General features: G+C 38.5%; 1 protein-coding gene across 1 annotated transcript in view; it reads right to left on the reverse strand.

Annotated features, from left to right (window-relative positions):
- The window catches only part of ZW10 (zw10 kinetochore protein), a 36,100-nt gene extending 17,383 nt beyond the window's left edge, over positions 1 to 18,717 (reverse strand). The window contains exons 1-7 of the mRNA XM_052652775.1: positions 18,604 to 18,717; positions 15,561 to 15,695; positions 10,785 to 10,886; positions 10,511 to 10,588; positions 10,197 to 10,356; positions 8,611 to 8,763; positions 7,994 to 8,185 (exon numbers count right to left, since the gene is read on the reverse strand). Of these exons, the coding sequence (XP_052508735.1) occupies positions 7,994 to 8,185; positions 8,611 to 8,763; positions 10,197 to 10,356; positions 10,511 to 10,588; positions 10,785 to 10,886; positions 15,561 to 15,695; positions 18,604 to 18,708 (925 nt within the window). The 5' untranslated portion in view covers positions 18,709 to 18,717. The remainder of the gene's footprint in view (positions 1 to 7,993; positions 8,186 to 8,610; positions 8,764 to 10,196; positions 10,357 to 10,510; positions 10,589 to 10,784; positions 10,887 to 15,560; positions 15,696 to 18,603) is intronic.
- Positions 18,718 to 19,181: the final 464 nt, after the last annotated feature.

The following is a 19,181-nucleotide window of genomic DNA, read 5'->3' on the forward strand; positions in this document are numbered from 1 at the left end:
ACACACCAGATATATTCTCAAAGAAAACAGCAGAAGTAATTCTACCTTACTTCAACTAACTATGTGGGAAAATCATGACCCACAATTATTATTGTATTTTCACTGCTCAGATGAGTCATCTGCAGTATAAGACTGCCTGCCTGCTCTCTGTAACAATGAGGTAGTAAGCTATCTACATTATAATCATCCACTGCTAACCCACCGATCTGATTATATGACAAGCACTCAGAAGTTCTGCACACCAAGTTGAAACTAGTTTAGAATAAAATCCCATTTCTCCAATAATAAATAAACATAGTTTTTCATCTCTGCAAAGGATCAGAGTGTTTATTCTAAGCAAAATATCAATAAATACCTTACATTATCATGTAATATCTAGTCTGTCAAACAGAATACTTCAATCTATCTTCCACGGTATATTTTATGGTGGCTTTTTCTAACACATTTTGAGGAAGTTAATTAATTAACTGCTTCCCCTGTGGCTCAGATGGTAAAGAATTCACCTGCAATGAGGAAGACCTGGGTTGGGAAGACCCCCTGGAGAAGGGAAAGGCTACCCACTCCAGTATTCTGGCCTGGAGAATTCCAGGGACCGTATAGGCCACGGGGTCGCAAAGAACTGGACATGACTGTGCAACTTTCATTATTAACTAACTAAACAGTATAAGAGAACCTTAAAAAAAAAGTGACCATACTACCTCAAACCCTTGAGCTATCTTATAATATCAGAAGTCTAGGCTTGCACTGTTTGATATGATGGCAATCAGCCACATTTTGCTACTGAGCACGACATGGGGCTAGTGTGACTGATGAACTCAATTTTTTTTAATTTTAGGTAATTTCAAAAACTGGAAGCAAAGGTGTGTGGTTATAATGGGTAGCATAAGGGAGAAGGCAATGGCACCCCACTCCAGTACTCTTGCCGGAAAATCCCATGGATGGAGGAGCCTGGTAGGCTGCAGTCCATGGGGTCGCAAAGAGTCGGAGATGACTGAGCGACTTCACTTTCACTTTTCACTTTCATGCATTGGAGAAGGAAATGGCAACCCACTCCAGTGTACTTCACTTTCACTTTTCACTTTCATGCATTGGAGAAGGAAATGGCAACCCACTCCAGTGTTCTTGCCTGAAGAATCCCAGAGACGGGGGAGCCTGGTGGGCTGCAGTCTATGGGGTTGCACAGAGTCGGACACGAATGAAGCGACTTAGCAGCAGCAGCAGCAAGGGAGCCTTGTGGTAATAGGCTAGTTTTGTATCTTGATTGTAGTGGTAGGTACATGAATCTACACAGATCATAAAATTGCATAGAACTATTCACACACACAAATGAGTGCAAGGAAAACTGGAGAAATCTGAATAAGCTCTGTGAATCGTACCACAGTCCATTTCCTGGTTTTGATCCCATACTATGGTTACACAAGATGCTAACATTGGGGAAAACTGGGTGAAGGGTATATGGGATCTCAATACATTTTTTGAATAAAAATTTTAAACTAAAAAAAAACAACAAAGGAAGTAAAGTAAAATACTTTTCTGTTAAACACAATTTTATTGCTTTGATAAGACCACATCTCACTTTAACCATAGCATCACGTATGTGTACTGTAGTGCTCATTTCAGGCACGTATATTACTTCTGCTATTTCATATAAACACATTTTCGATGTAGTCAGAGTAAACAGATTTATTCCATTCCAATGACTTTGTTTTCCTATGCATCAATGTAACACTATAATGTGTGTACTTGAATATTCTGTGCATACAGCACAGGTCACAGTAATAACTATATAAACTGAAAAAAGGAGTTAAATTGAAGTGCTTATTATTTTCATCATGATATATTTTTCTTGTTTAAGAAAATAACTGTAAACAAACCTTCAAATTTAAAACTAAAATATACTATTGATGCAGAATCAAGTGAAGATGTAAAAGTTGGAGGAACTGGTAGAAACAGTAAAGGAAAAAAGAGACTGGAAGAAAATATACCATGAATTCTACAACAAACGGCAGTGCAACTTGCTAAAACGGAGCAAGGCAAAATTTTGCTATGCAAAAAATTTTAAGATGATAAAGCAGACAATATTAGGAGACATTTTCAGCAAATATATTAGGAATTTGTCAAGCTTCCTCTCAAAAAAGAATTGACAAAATTAGTCACCTGAAATCACAATTAAATGTCCAACCAAAAATGCGATTTTAATGGGATCTGAGCTCATGGAAAAGACCCTGATGCCGGGAAAGACTGAAGGCAGGAGAAGGGGATGACAGAGGATGAGATGGTTGGATGGCATCACTGACGCGATGGACATGAGTTTGACTATGCTCCGTGAGTTAGTGATGGACAGGGGAGCCTGGCATGCTGCAGTCCATGGGGTCGCAGAGTCAGACACAACTGAGCAACTCAGCTGAACTGAACTGAGCTTGTAAATTTAGCTAGTGATAAAATGACTTGATAAAATCATTCTATGTTTTCTCTGCATGTACATTTTGATATCAAATTTATGCTTGTTTTTAAAAAATTAATCAGGATACTTATCTATCCTTTTCTATTAACCAATAGAGCTTGATTATCAAAAAGGATTATGTGTAATCTGAAGGGTACCTAGAATTTAGCCATAAAGTTTATGTGCCTAATGGTGACCTTTTAAATAGGAAATCTTTAACAATCTTTCAAATTTCTTCTACAACTATTTGTATGTTCAGAGTCTCTACTTGGTAAATTTTAGTAACTTACACTTTCTAGAAAATCAACACCACTAACGTTTCTAAAGAAAAAGGGTAATTTTCCGTCTCCATATCCACACGTTTCTCTGTCTCTCTGTGCCCAAGAAACCAATGTTAAGAGTCTGGTTTGTATTCTTCCTCCCTTACATTTATAACACACACTTGACAGAGATCAAACTGTGTCCCCCACAATTCATATGTTGAAGCCCTAATGTAACTGCATCTGGAGACAGGACTCACCTTTAAATAGGTCATAAGGGTGGAGCCCTACCCTTAATCCACTATGGCTAGTGTCCTCTAAGAAAAGGAAAGACATCAGGGATGAGCATACAGAGAGGAAAGGCCATGTGAGGACAGTGAAAAGACTGTCTGCTAAGCAAGAAGAGAGGGCTCAGGAGAAACCAAATCTACTAACACTTTGATCTTGGACTTCCGGCCTCCTAAACTGTGAAAAAATAAATTTCTGCTTTTTAAGTCACACAGCCTGTGGTATTTTGTTATGGAAGCCCTAGTAAACTAATATAATACTCAAATAAGGGGCCACACTTCCATTTTTATTAAATGGGTTCATGCCATAGATTTTACACTTAACTTTTTATCCCTTAAAAATAGATCGTGGCCATCTCTGAGATATCTAGCTCTACTTCACTTCTTTTTAATAGCTGCATAGTACTGCAGCCATGAAATTAAAAGATGCTTACTCCTTGGAAGAAAAGTTATGACCAACCTAGATAGCATATTCAAAAGCAGAGACATTACTTTGCTGACTAAGGTCCGTCTAGTCAAGGCTATGGTTTTTCCTGTGGTCATGTATGGATGTGAGAGTTGGACTGTGAAGAAGGCTGAGCGCCAAAGAATCGATGCTTTTGAACTGTGGTGTTGGAGAAGACTCTTGAGAGTCCCTTGGACTGCAAGGAGATCCAACCAATCCATGCTAAAGGAGATAAGCCCTGGGATTTCTTTGGAAGGAATGATGCTAAAGCTGAAACTCCAGTACTTTGGCCACCTGATGCGAAGAGTTGACTCATTGGAAGACTCTGATGCTGGGAGGGATTGGGGGCAGGAGGAGAAGGGGATGGCAGAGGATGAGATGGCTGGATGGCATCACTGACTCGATGGATGTGAGTCTGAGTGAACTCTGGGAGTTGGTGATGGACAGGGAGGCCTGGCGTGCTGCAATTCATGGGGTTGCAAAGAGTTGGACACGACTGAGTGACTGAACTGAACTGAACTGAACTCCATACTATGGCTCAACTGTAAGTTATACAACCATTCTTCAGATGATACCCATTCCAGTATGCAAGTATATGCAGTACTTATACGTGCAAACATATATACTGTTGATATGACATCTGTAAGGAATTAAAAAGTGGGCTACCTGGGTCAAAGGGATGAATTCTTAGCATAACTATAGTGCTTCAGATTACTCACTAAAAAACACTCACAAAAGCAATGAAGGAGCCTACCTTTCCATTTTCTTACCAAAAGTGTCTTACACAGATCTCTGAATTTTGTCAACCTTAAGGGTGGAAATTTCTACTCTGATGGTGTGATTTCCATTCCACTATTAGGGAGATTGAGCCACACATATTTTTATGTTTATTAATAATTTGAACCTTTTCTTCCATAAATTGCCTATTCATATTTGTTACCCTTTTTCTGTTACTATGTTCTCTCTTTCTTTGGAAAAAATCTAAAAATCAACTCCTTGTCTGTCAAACGCACTGCAGATATTTTCTCCCAATATAATATAATCTTTGTTTATGGTACTGTTTACCATACAGAATTTGACATTTATACGTAGTCAAATTTGTCAATCATTTCCTTTATGTATTTGGAGTTTCCTGATAATATTTAAGTATTCTTGTGAATTTTCTTCCAACACTTTTATTGTTCTACTTTTTGCATATAAAGCTTTAATCCATCTGGAATGTATCTCTGAAGCACGAAGCAGGAATCTAACTTTGTCTCATTCCACATAGCCAGTTTTGCTAGCACTATTATTTAATAAACTGTCTGTCCCACTAAACTAAAATGTGACTGACCAAATGGTAAATTCCCTTTTATTCCTGGGTCTACTTCTGGACTCTTTTTCATTCCACTGAGCTTATGTCAAAAACATAGTTTTAATTATAAAATTCTCCAACTCCTGTTTTTCAAATCTTTACTGGCAAGTCTCATATTTTTTGATGTAAGCTCTAGAGTAATTCATTTGCCCAATTCAAAAAATATATAACAAGCAACTGATTGGAAATGTATTAAGTTTATATGTTATTTTGGAATGAGTTGATAATTTTTCGAGATTGCCTTCTAATCCATGATAGCCTCCCTTCCCTTTATGTCCTCAGTAAGTTTTATGCTTTCCTTTACATATATTCTTCCTATTAAATTTATGTTTAAGAGTTTAATAGATTATGTTGCCACTGTAAATAAGATATCTTTATATTTTATAACTGATTGTTGCTAGAGAGAAGAAATCTGATTTTTATAGATTTATACTGTACCTAGACAACTTTGTAAATTTCTTACTAATTATAAAAGTTTTAGTAGTCTTTTGGTTTTTTAGGTATACAATCACATTATTTACAAGTAAATTCTTCTCTTTAATATTCATACTCATTTTCTCTTCTTTGCATCAGCCATAACACCTAAAACAATGTTAACAAATATTAATGCCAGTGTGCATTCCTGACTTAAAACTGATTTTAATGGAAATAAATGGGGCTTTTTAAAAATGGTCTCATATATTTAAGATTATTTCTTCTGGGCAGATTCCTAGAAGTTGACATCTTGGTTTAAAGATACAAATATTTTAAGACTTTTTATATATTTTGCCAAATTATTTCCAAAAGAATTTTTTATCCTCTTTTTAAAAATTTTTTTGCTGTTGGTACAATGATGCTTAGTAATAAAAAAAACTTGGAAGTAAAAAACACATATTTAAAAGACGAAAGGAGCATATAACCAAAGACAAACAGAAAAGAGAAGGTAAAAACCTTTATGAAGTTTCAGAATAACTAAGATGCAAAGAAAGTGGAAGGACTCCAAAAAGAACTAAGGCTACAAAGTATGATCCTTAGGTTATATTTAGGGGAAGAAGAAACCATTAAAAAAAAAAGCCCCATTTATTTCCATTAAAATCAGTTTTAAGTCAGGAATGCACACTGGCATTAATATTTGTTAACATTGTTTTAGGTGTTATGGCTGATGCAAAGAAGAGAAAATAAGTATGAAGGAAGGGAATATTAACTGAAAGATATTAGAGATGAGAAGAGAACCTAGCAACAGGGAGTTAGTTATCTTCTGCTCTGAATATCCTAGGTACAAAGAAAACTTCAAACACAGTGGATTGAGCACTTAAAGGACCAATGTCAACCTGAAAAGACATCCCAGTGTGCTCCTAGAGCACCCTCCAATCCAGCCCTATCATAAGTTACCAGTACCATCACTGACTTAAGCTACAGGAAAACATGATTATCAAATTGGCATTCAACATGAAGTAGAAAGGATAGTTAACTCACTGCAAACTTTTCTCAAGTAAAATCTAACAAAGATTAATGTTAACTGTAAAAAGCCAAGTGTAAGACAGGAAAGCAGCCATTGGCACTGAGTATGATGTGGGATTTCCTTTACATCAAGCTCAGTAAGTTAACTGTGTAATAACAGCCTTTGGCTATACTAACAGAAACCTGAAACTGAGACTGAAGGAGTGAATAATCCTCCCGGACGAATCTGAATTGGTTCAGACTATCCCTAGGATACTTTGTTCTGTTTTGAACACCATACTGTAATAAAAAGGACTATGGAAGAAATGGAATATATCCATAGAAGATCACTGAAGATAAGAAGATCTAACATTATTTCATTAAAAAAAAAGTAAAGATGGTGGTAAGATGTAGGGGACATAATAAGAGAGACTGGAAAGAATTTCAAAGACCAATTTCAAAGAATTAGACTTCTATACAGCTCCACATAGTAGAAACAGCATCTGTAAAGCAGATATTACAGCGCAATATATTTTGAATATATTTTTTAAACAACTACCTTAAAGATTTAATTTTCAAAAAGGGCATTTTGGCAAGAGTATTTAATACAGAAGAGACACAATTTTGAAAAAAAAACAAACAAAAACTTGACACTACTCAGAGCTGCACAGAGGTAGGATAGACTCTCAAAAGGTGTTCAGGCTTGTTGTGACCAGTTGATGGGAGTGTTAAGAGGAGAGTCAAGCATCAGAGATATCTGGATTGATTACCTTTCTAGTTCTTTCCAATCCTTGGACTCTTTGACAATCTTTTGTTATATCTAATAAAAACAAGAGTACATTATCTCCCTAAGTAAAGGAACAAGAAGAAAACTACCTTTGATTTTTGCAGTTCATGCAAGTCTTAAAATTTTTTATTCTCTGCTATCAAAACTAGAAAGAATTCCTTGCTTTACATATAAATTATTTATATATAAATAAATAATGTCTATATGTATACAACTGAGTCACTTTGCTATACAGCAGAGATTGGCACAAAACTGTAAATTAACTATACTTTGATAAAAAATAATAAAATATTTATATATAAATAAATTATGTGACTGTCAGGAAGGCTTACAAACAATAGCAGCATTTCTTTTATTTTTTCCACAGCAAGAGTGCTTAATTTGACTATTCAATACGACAACTGAGAAAAGCAAAAAGAAGGTAAGTCAATAGACTAAAATGACAGTATTATAATAAAAAAACAGAAGAAATTTTACTTTTAATAGTGTGACAGCCAAAAAATGATTCAAGCAACACAGAAACTGGTTGTTTCAAGGGTGAATATATAAAGATCTAACCAGTAGGCTGAGTTGGAATGAATTCATGTTAAACTCAGTTTGTTTATATCAACTAGGTTGATGGGGATTTTCCCACTGAAATATGTAAAACAGCACTTAGTTCATTTCTGCTTTTCCTATAACTAACCAAAAGTCCCAAAATATGATGTCCCTAGAAGTCCCATGAGAGAAATGCATCCCAAAATCCAACTATATATTACAAACAAAGAACATGGGGTACCACTGATGACCTTACCTGTCAACACTAGGCAGAGAAGGAAAGCAAAATAGAGCAAGAAATAGAAAGGTAACTACTTTTTTCCCAAGACATAATTTACTCACCTCTATCCTCCATTCACTCAGAATGGTGGCATTTTTATCCACTTGTTAAAATAATATTTACTTTCAAATACCACATCAACTTTTCCAAAATATGAAAGCATGGCCTTGGGAATACACACCTAGAAGTTGTTTCTGGACCACTTCCAGTACCAGTCTGATCTTGGCAAAAACTTCAGATGGTGATGGATGTTCCAAGTCAGTCATCACAGATTCAAAACGAATGATGGTGATGTTAGGTTGGCTTTCTATCACAGCAAGAAGCGATGGGCAAGATGCCAGAGGCTTAAGGATATACTTCAGCAGCATCTGACCTGAAAGTTATATGAACACTCATAAAAAAAAAAATCACTGAAGACACTTGAGAAAAGAAAAAGATCTTCGAGCCTAACAACAAAAAAACATATACCAGGACATTCCACAACAGCCATATGCACTGCAAGGTTTTCCACTGAAGGTTCCCAGATTGTTTACAGATTTTTATTTAAATTATTAAAAAATAAAAAACACCAGCAGCTAGTTTGAGAAAAAAAGAGAGAGAAAAGAAAAAAAGAAAGCAGCTAAGCCATTAATGAAAAGGGTAATATTTATAACAATTCTACTTAATGAATCATAAAGCCAAACCTTATAATCCATCATCAATATCATTCAGAGAATATTTGTTAATTTTTCCTGTCATTCCTTTAACATTGGACTTTCTGAAAATGTCATGTAAATAAAACAAAGTAGGATGTCTTACCAAATGACTTAAGCTTGGTATGTAGCTCTCCAAGAAGAGAAAATGCCAAGAGGACAGAACTGATTGGTGGCACGGGGTTCTTCTCTTCTTTCTGAGATTGTTCAGTGCATAAATGAAGCTCTGTTTGCAGGCAAGATTCCAAGTTGCTGATATCTATGGAGAAGGGAAAAAATATCAGCTGTCTCAGCAATACAAGATGTTCCCATTTCTATTCCTGAGAGCCCACTGTCTACCAAGAGTCCTAAAAACGTGGTTTTAGTACAAAACACTTCTAACGCAAGCAAATACGAATTACTGCATACAAATCCTTGGCATCACTTTAAAACAAGAAATTACTTCTTTTGGTATGCTCAAAGAATCACACTGAGTGCAAAAGATGATCTACCTACAATAACTGCATATTAAATATGTGTTGAGAACAGATAAACAACACGGTCCTACTGTACAGCACAGGGAACTATATGTAATATCCTATGATAAATCATAACAGAAAAGAAAATTTTAAAATGTGTGTGTGTGTGTGTGTGTATAACTGCATCACTTTGCTGTCCAGAGGAAATTAACATACCACTGTAAATCAATATACCTCAACAACAAGAAATATATTGAATGACTGAATGAAGGCAAAGAATAAAAAGTGAGATCCTAGTTTCAGTTAAGGCCTCCTCTTCTATGTTCCCTCTTATGAAAGAAAGAGAACAGCCTGCCAAACAAGTTTAACAAGAAGGGTGTGTTACAACAAAGAACTGCCATCTTCTCTTAATTTTATAGTCTGCTTGGAAATAGAATCTAAAACTTCTGGATGACTTCCTTGAAGATACACATGGGGTGTGTGTGAGGGGGCGGAGTGTCTATGTACATACATACATATACACTGTATGTGAAGGCCAAAGTGGATGAGGGGAAGGAAGAAAGGGAAGACTCTGAGGTTTCCTCTGAAACAGACTGAATTTCAAGATTAAGTGTTGGAAAATATACTGGATTTAATGGCATGTCTTTCAATATACCCTCAAGATTTTACTTTGTATAAACAAGATATAAAAAAGGGTTCACACCCAGAGGTGGGCAGAGGGGCTGAGAGCCAAGTAGTATAAATAAAAGCGAGGGCTAGCGTTATCCCATTTCTCATGATTCTGTCACCGATTTTCCCCAAGGACTGAAAAAATAGGGTCAAACTCCTATGCCATTGATCCCGTTTTCCTTAGCAAGAGAGAGAAAGTTCGAACAGCTTCTTTAAGCTTTTTAGAAAAGATAAACTATTGGGATGAGGGCTCTGGGAATGACACACTCTACAGTGGGGTGGAACTGTGGGCTTAAAGTGCTTCCACCTCCTCTAGCACACCCTCACCTCACGGACCCCTCCCAACCATCTCCCCCCTTCTCTGCTCCTTCCTAGCGAGAAGTATGAAGGAAGTAACAAGCATTTTGGTCCTAACAGCATTCTGCTTAAATGAGAACTCAATATAGAACTGGGAGATTAATAAATGAAGCCGTCTTCTCTCCCAATATAAAATATTTGGAATACACTCCGAAGCCAAACTGGTTCAGGCAGATCAAGCAAAGCAGTTCACTGAGGTCAGCATCACCTTTCGATGGTGGGAACTTCCATACAATTAGCCTCTGCCACTCTTCTCCAAGGTGATAAAGTATGTTCTGTTTCTGTATTGTAAGCTCCATGCTGAGAGATTTCAAGATTTTTAAGTCAAAGCATTTTCTGGATTTTAATAACTTCAAGCATTTCTGGGCCTGGCAGTGAAATGGAATCACTGTTAAACATTTCATCTGTACTCTAGGCAGTTTGAACATATTTGTATAACAATAAAGAATACATGTGACACAAAATTTTACTTAAAACAAGAGTAGCATTACTTGCTCATGCTTTAGAGAAAGTCTTTAATACCTCTTCTAGATGCTGAGCAGCAGAAATATACTTCTTTCCTGCTAATGCACAATTATATTCCTCAAGAGCAGTAGAAAACTGAAAAGATAAGTATGGTTATTAGGTATTTTATCTGATACATCTTATTGTTTCAAGTCTGTCTGCTTGTTTTTAAAATATGAAAAAAATAGCACATAGTCAAGGGATATTCATTAAACATAAGACCAATCGGAAAAAAAAAAAAAAACCACTTTCTCACCACCAAAGCACTAAAGTTTGGTTTGAATTTACTGACCTCTTGTAGCTGTCTAAGCAAACAGAGGACTACTGAGTCTCTTTCCAACTGTTGCTTTAAGTCTGTAAATTCAGCAGTTGATACATGAAGATCCCGGCGGACCTAATTCACAATATCAAAGACAAGTACTTTTTAGCTATGCTATACCTAAGAAATAAAACACTTATTATAATTAATAAGCCTTATTAGCTGAATATAACTCATGATTAAATTTAAATGCTGGTTAAGAATGGAATAAAAATCACAGAATGTAGTAGGAAGAGACCTGAAGTGGTCCAAATGGCCCAAATCCTTGTCTTATTCAGAAACACCCATTGTCATCAACATAATATACTCTTGTCAGCAACGAGTCTTAGTTTAAGCAGTTACCTCACATCAGAGAACTCACCCACCTGGATTACTAGAAGGGTATCCCCATGGCCAAGCGACAATTCACTCTAGAGTTGAATAGTTCTAACCAATAGGAAGACTTTCTTGGGTTAAGTGAGGATCCGCCTCCTATTCTGTCCCACCTTTTCAGGGACTTTGCACTATCAGTTACTTCCTCTTTTCTCTATCTTTCACCTCTTACTAATTCATTCTTCATTCATGAATTACATACTGATTCAATATCTACTAGAGGATGGCTCCTCCTGTCAGATTTAAATATGTTAAAAGTTCCCCCATCTTTAAGAAAAAAATATCAATCAAACCCTGTTGCTATGTCTAAAGCATGTATCACCAGTACTTAACCATTCATGAGTACACTGTTATTCTCCTTCCCCTAGCTCTATGACACCAATCTCTACTCATTTTTCTCCTAGTTCTTTGGCCATTTCTTTTTATTTTCTTTTAGGACCTTCATTTTCCCTCTGATCACTTCACACATACTGATATTCCTTTCTCCCTGGCCCTCTTATTACTCTGAACCAATGGTTCTCAAAAAATTAAACATTTTTTGCTCACCCCCATCCAGGGACATTTGGCAATGTCTAGAGACATTTTGGCTTGTCACAAGTGAGCAAGCTCTACTTAGTGAGTAGAGGCCAGGGATACTCAACATCTAAACATCTTACAATGTACAGGATCGCCCCCCACAACAAAGAATAATATCCAGCCCCAATCTAGGCATTCAACAGTGCCTAGATTGAAAAACCCTGCTCTATATACTCTCTCCATTCTCACAGTTTCAATTTCTAAGTGCGGCTCTCTCAAGTCCACACCATTTCCCTAAAATCCAAGTATGTATATGGAGGGGGTGATGTGCAAACTATCCTCTGAAATCCACTCGCTCATAGGAACAGCATGTGGCTATCCAACTATACTATCTGTTTTCACTGTCCCTCTAAGTCAGGTGTGACCATGTGACTAAGATCCCACCAGTGGAATATAAGCTGAAGTGATGTCTACCATTTCCAAATCTGGGTCTTAAGAAAACAGATGCGTCTTCTCTATGCCCTCTATTTTCTCTGAACCTCCAGATTCATTGGACATGGGGAGAGACCAACTGCAACCACATAAACAACCACATGATTCTAACGCAGTGCTTCTTAAACTATAACATGCATATATACATGTTGCTTGGTGAATCTTATTAAAATGCAGCTTCAAATTCAGTAGGCCTGAGATGGGGTCTGAGATCCTCCGTGCCCACCAAACCACCAAAAGCTGCCAGTTCCACTGCTCTACAGACTGTTGGAAGACAATTTTTTTAGGATTTTCTCACACTTCAGCACCATCTTCTGCAAGCAAAGCAATGCACTGTCTTTTGTTCTGAACTATCTTTTCAAAAATGTTTGTGTAGTAAACAAACACTTGAAAAACAGAAATAGTATTTCCCTTCATGACAAAAGTCCAGCATGCTTACTACCCATTAGAAGACGTTTACGCTCTCTAAGCTCAGGAGTTTTCTTCTATCATGCAGCCCACTGCACACTGCCCTGTAGAAACTGGGGCTCTGGGTGCTGTGCAAAAACGTTCATCCACTGGCTACTACTGTAGGGAACAGACTATCCATCACAGTTCTTGACTCTGAATGCACTAGGACAGCCAGGCCCTGGGTTGTAGAATCAGCCTGCTAGCCTGGAGACCATGATTTAAAAATATGTATCTTGTTTGAGCCTTTGCATTTCAAGTTTCTGGCCCTGCCCCATCTTTCTTCACAATAGTCTAGCCTCCATCTTCATACAAGCCAACTGTGCAGCTCCATTTGGATCTTATCTAGGCAGCCCATATTCAAAACCAATACAGTATTGTAAAGTAAAATAAAGTAAAAATAAAAAAAAATTTAAAAATTAAATCAGATGAAGATAAATAAATAAATAAATAAACTGAACCAAAACCTACTCCTCCTCAAGATTCTCTATTTCAATGGATGGCACATCAATAACCTAGTTCCACAGTTACCGGTGACTCCTCCATCTTTAATTCGTCACATCAGCAACTCCCAAAGAGCCTATATCTTTTGAAAGTCCCCAGGATTCATCCACTTTTCTCTATCCCCATTGCCACTGACTGTGGTGAAGGTTGTAGCCTGTCATGCCTGATTACTTTAACTGCCTCCTGATGCTTCAACTGCCTTCTCATTTCCCAGTCTCTTTTCCCTCAAGTCTTTTCTTCAAACTGCAAGCAGAATGGGATTCCTAAAAATCAAATCTGACATCACTCCCCTACTTAAACTCCTCTATGGCTTCTACAGGGCAATCAAGAAAATCCTTACTGCTTAAACTGATACACATGGTTCTGGCTTACCTTTTTAATCTCATCTCCTGGCCCCTCCCACCACACTCTATAAACATCTGTCATATGGAATACATGCAGCTTTCCAACAGTGGTATCTCTCCACTACCTCCATGTTTGCACCATGCTGTCCCCTGTGCCTGCCTAAACATTTCTCCTTCTTCTTTTGCTTAATTACCTATCACCTCTGACTTTGGTTTGGACCCCAATTTGTACAGGAAGACACCTTTAGCAACATCTCCTCTCTTTAACTGAATTATTCCTATTTAGTGTGTATCACATTATTTTATTCCTCTATAGCACACATGAGATTCACATTTTGAAATAAAAAACTATCTAGTTCACCAACTACCATAGTATCTGGCACGTTACAGATGCTCAGTAAATATACCAAATGACTGAATAAACCCTTTAGTCCACCTATTGAATCGAATTCCCCCTCTCTAGTCATAAATTTGAATCTTTTTCTCAAATGATAAGACTCCAAATATTGAAAGTGTTTCTCACAGCTAAATACCCTCAGTTTCTTCACTGTTCCTCAGATGGTATGGTGGTCAGGTCTGGACCCTCTCGTCAAGACCAGTCATCTTTAAAAATACAACAATCAGAACTGACTAAATCTTAGCCAGTCATAATTGGCCAGGAAAACGTACATAGTCCATTACTCTCTTGTTCCAGATACTTCATTTCTAATAACACAGTCTATGATTGCACTACTGACTTATTTGTCTGACAATACCCTTTGAATATATTATTTGAATGGTGCCAGAGTTGCAGAGTAATGGATTTATTTCTATTAAAACCTCTAACCAGAATGACAGGTAAACTCACTGTTAAATAGATTTTCCAAATAGCTAGTGGTTTCCCCACTTGCGATTCAAGTTTTATACAGAACTTTTAAAAACACATCTGTTCCCTTTCCTTCTTTAGGAACTGTCACACAGAGAAGAGACTTGATGTCTTTCCTTTAGGACCTTGAGAATATCTCAATATCTTAATTTTGGATATCAATGAACCCTGAGTGAAAATTTAGAAATAGATGGACAAGACACCTACTCAATTTAAACCTCTAATATCACCTTGATTTTTTTCAACTGCTTATTTTTCCTAAAAGAAAACTGTAAGGGAAAAATCCTGGGGAGAGAATGTATATGAAAAGTGTAATTTTTAAATTATGAAGTAATATTCCTGTTTCAACACTGGCTTACTCCTTTGTGATGAAAGTACTCTGGCAAACATGGTGAACATTCTTAAAAACTGCCAGACTTTCCATAAGAAGTACAGTAACCACTAGCCCCATAATGTGTAAAGTGACACAGTACAAGATGGGCAGAGATTCCCTGCATGTCCAAGCAAAGTAGCCTTATGACAGGAAGTAGAGTGGTTGTGACTGGCAATCCAAGTCAATTTTCCACAAGAAAGCCAAAAGACAAAGATTGTGCTGAAGCTTTAATATGCTGAGGCCAGCTGCAGATATAAGAGAATGCGTGCCGTTAAGAGATAAAAGCATTTTAAAGTAGGAGATGATAAGAGACAAGGCCAAATGATTCACATATATGCTTTACCTGTTTTTATTATGAAGACATTGAAATCTTGAGACTATTTTTTTTTTAATTTATAAAGTGAACTAAAATGCAAGACATTATTAGTATAGCTTAAAATTTTTTGCCATAAAAAAGAAACTGTATATAGTTTTGGAAAACATTTGTATTTTAAAACTGGAAGTTACCTTAAGGTCATCTAATTCAACTTCGATTCACCAATAAGGAAAGTGAGGTCTTTAAAAGTTGTATTAAGGCCTTTCTGGTGGTGGCTTCCCTGGTGGACTTCCCTGCAGTGGCTAAGAGGGCCAAAGCAGGGGGCCAGGGTTCAATCCTTGGTCAGGGAACTAGATCCCACATGCCATAATTAAGACCTGGTGCAGACAAATAAACAAATAACTTTTCTTTTTTTTGAAAAATGAAGATTTTAAAAAAAATTGTAAACTGAGTTGTCTTTGGAATCAGGAAGCTGAACTTTCTCCCTACAAACCTATCCCACATAACAAACTGTTCTTACCTCACTCTCTATCCTAGATTTCAGCAAGCCAATGTCATCAGATAGCTTATCCACTTGGGTAACCAGGTCCTGTGCGCTCTGCATGCTAGGCAGGAATTCACTGTACTTCTTGCTGATCATACTGCATACCTCGCCCTATTATACAAGAAAAAAGTTACAATGAGATGAGTAGGGAACTCTTAAAATATATAGCTCGTCTTCTGTTAGGTATCTTCCAAGTCAGGGCCTTTTTGCCAGTTACTCATACCCATTCACTTTCCCTCCAAGCCAATGGGTTTCTCTGAAAAAAACATTTCTCCTACCGTTAAGAGTCCCATAACACAAGGGTACAAGAAGACAATGATCAACAAATCCCAACAGTGCCCAAGATTTGTACAAACACTGAAAAAGAGAAAGGCAGAGTCAGAAATTCTCATTTTGAATCAAATCAGTTCAGACTACAGTCACTAATTTTAATCATATATCTAATAGGAAAAAAAGTAAATGAATAAATTAAGACCATAATCTGTATACCTCAATTGATTTATGAATGTCTATTTTCTTGCTTATAAAATTACAAGACCTAATCTTAAATAATTCAGGCTTCCCAGGTGGCACTAGTGGTAAAGGATCCTCCTGCCAATGACGCAGGAGACACAAGAGACGCAGGTTTGATCCCTGGGTTGGGAAGATCCCCTAGAGTAGGAAATGGCAGCCTGCTCTAGTATTCTCACCTGGAGAATTCCCCAGACAAAGGAGCCTAGCAGGCTATAGTCCATGGGGCTATGGAGTTGGACACAACAGAGTGACTGAGCACACACAATCTTAAAACCCTAAGTTGATCTGACTTCCATTATTTCCTTTCATGCAAAATAATTTAATAAATTATTGAATTTTTTTCACTGAATTAGTCAATGTTTGGGAGACAAGAATAAACGATGCTTATGTGCATGCTCAGTTGCTCAGTCATGTCTGACTCTTTTGAACCCCACAGAGCGTAAACCACCAGGCTCTTCTATCCATGGGATTTTTCTGGCAAGAATACTGGAGTGAGTTGCCATTTCATCCTCCAGGGGAGCTTCACAATCCTGGCATCAAACCCACGTTTCCTGTGTCTCCTGCACTGCAGGCAGATTCTTTACCACTGAACCAAGGAAATCATGCTTGTCCCAAATAAATTCCTTTTAGGTAGGAAAGATAGTATACACCTAAGTAATCAGAATACAGAAATACAATATAACAAGAGTTCAGGTACTCCAGAAGCACAACTGAGAAACAGAGCACCTCTGCCTGAGGGTAAATGGGGATATTTTTCATACACGAAACTACATTTGAGATGGAACTTGAAGAATGAGTAGAAATACTAACAGGTAAAATATGGAGATGTGGCAACATAAATAAAATCTGGGAACTAGGGGAAAAGTGGGTCTGCTTGGAGAATAGAAAGTAATTCTCATCTGTCTGGATGGGAAAATAAACTGGAGAAAGGCAAGTTAGTTCCAGAACAGGGAGGCGCCTGTAGCTTAACAGTCGGTCCTCCTTCCATCATATAAAAAAGCAATGAAAAATCCTAAAGCCATATTCCAGGAGATGCCAGTGACATGAATACTTAACACTTAGGAAATCATTTTAGTAAAATAAAACCATTTTTGTGCCTTTATGGTTCAGTGCCAAACCTGCTCTCTTAAATCCACAGGGTACACATCTTTTTAAGGTGTTTAAAAAGTTGGCTTAAAGCTCAACATTCAGAAAACGAAGATCATGGCATCCGGTCCCATCACTTCATGGGAAATAGATGGGGAAACAGTAGAGACACTGTCAGACTTTATTTTTTTGGGCTCCAAAATCACTGCAGATGGTGACTGCAGCCATGAAATTAAAAGATGCTTACTCTTTGGAAGAAAAGTTATGACCAACCTAGACAGCATATTCAAAAGCAGAGACGTTACTTTGCCAACTAAGGTCCGTCTAGTCAAGGCTATGGTTTTTCCAGTGGTCATGTATGGATGTGAGAGTTGGACTGTGAAGAAGGCTGAGCGCCAAAGAATTGACGCTTTTAACTGTGGTGTTGGAGAAGACTCTTGAGGGTCCCTTGGACTGCAAGGAGATCCAACCAGTCCATTCTGAAGGAGATCAACCTTGGGATTTCTTTGGAAGGAATGATGCTAAAGCTGAAATTCCAGTACTTTGGCCACCTCATGCAAAGAGTTGACTCATTGGAAAAGACTCTGATGCTAGGAGAGATTGGGGGCAGGAGGAGAAGGGGACGACTCAGGATGAGATGGCTGGATGGCATCACAGACTCGATGGATGTGAGTCTGAGTGAACTCCGGGAGATGGTGATGGACAAGGAGGCCTGGCGTGCTGGGATTCATGGGGTCGCAAAGAGTTGGACACAACTGAGCGACTGAACTGAACTGAACTGAACTGAAGAAAGCAACAAGGATGTGGCAAGTAACAAACGTAAGGTAATGACAGTAGTACAAAGTGAAACTGCGTGTGGTTAGGTGCCTTTTGTTTTTGTATCAATTGCAAGACAGCAAGATCCAAAGAAGTGCTATTCACGTGTTTTATAACACTCGGCATAGTCTCAAAGGCCTGGGGGTGAAGAGAGTTGAGTTTAATGAAGTCCTGATACGTTTTTAATGACAAAAATTCAGGGAGGAGAACGGTACAACCCTCCCAAAGCTATCACATTCATCCACGAATCATACAGAGGAGGAAACTACACACCGAAGAGGGGTGGGGTGACGCTGCCCTCGTTTCTATCCAGCTGCTATCCCCCGCGCCCTAGACGCCTCGGGCTTCCAGTCCCAGATTCCCTGCTCTGCTGGTCTCCCACCGCCTTCCCCTCGTCCCCCTATCCCATACCTCCCCAGCCTAACCCCACACCCAATACTGCCCCAGCCACCGCCTCTTCCCACCGTCCCAGCCTCCTCGGCTCCGCAGTCCCAGTCCCAGGCTGGGCTCCCCTCTAAGCCCGTTTCTCACCCCACATACTTGCACCCACTCTGGCTCCTCCCTCCGTCCCTTTACAGTCAGCCGCCCGCTGCTCCGGCTTCACCTTGATTTCTTCCACCCGCTGGGTCAGGCGACTGATCCGAGTGCCCAAATCCTCCTTCTCCAGCCTCCCGGAGTGTGCCAGGACTTCCGTCACGAACGAAGCCATCGCCACCACAAGAACCAAAACTGACAGGGTCACTCGCAGCCAGCGCGGCAGCTCCCGTCCCGCCGGCTGCCTTGGCGCGCGGCCTGCCGGGAAACGGAGTCTCGCGGGGCCCAGATCCCCTCACGAAAAGCGATGGCTGCACTACAGGTCCCAGCAGGCACCGCGGCTATCCTGACGGGGACTTTCCACGGTGTCCCGTAGTTGGCAAACTGTACGTAGACGCGTTTACTAGCTCCTTTTGAAATAGTTGGTCTTTTCCCGCCGGTTTTTCACTAGAAGTGAAATGGTTTTATTTAATAACCAGTCCCAAGTGAACCTTTCTCAATTGCAAAACGCTTTCCTGTGAAATATATGTAGCCTGAAGACCCAAGGAGCCCATCTTGATCTTTTTTCGTTAAGTATTCTCATAGACTGCAGTGACCATCAGAATTTATGTGAATGGTACTCTCTGCAGTTGTGCAAGGACGTGGCAT

This window comes from Budorcas taxicolor, chromosome 15 (genome assembly GCF_023091745.1).
Source record: "Budorcas taxicolor isolate Tak-1 chromosome 15, Takin1.1, whole genome shotgun sequence".
Taxonomy (NCBI): Eukaryota; Metazoa; Chordata; class Mammalia; order Artiodactyla; family Bovidae; genus Budorcas; species Budorcas taxicolor.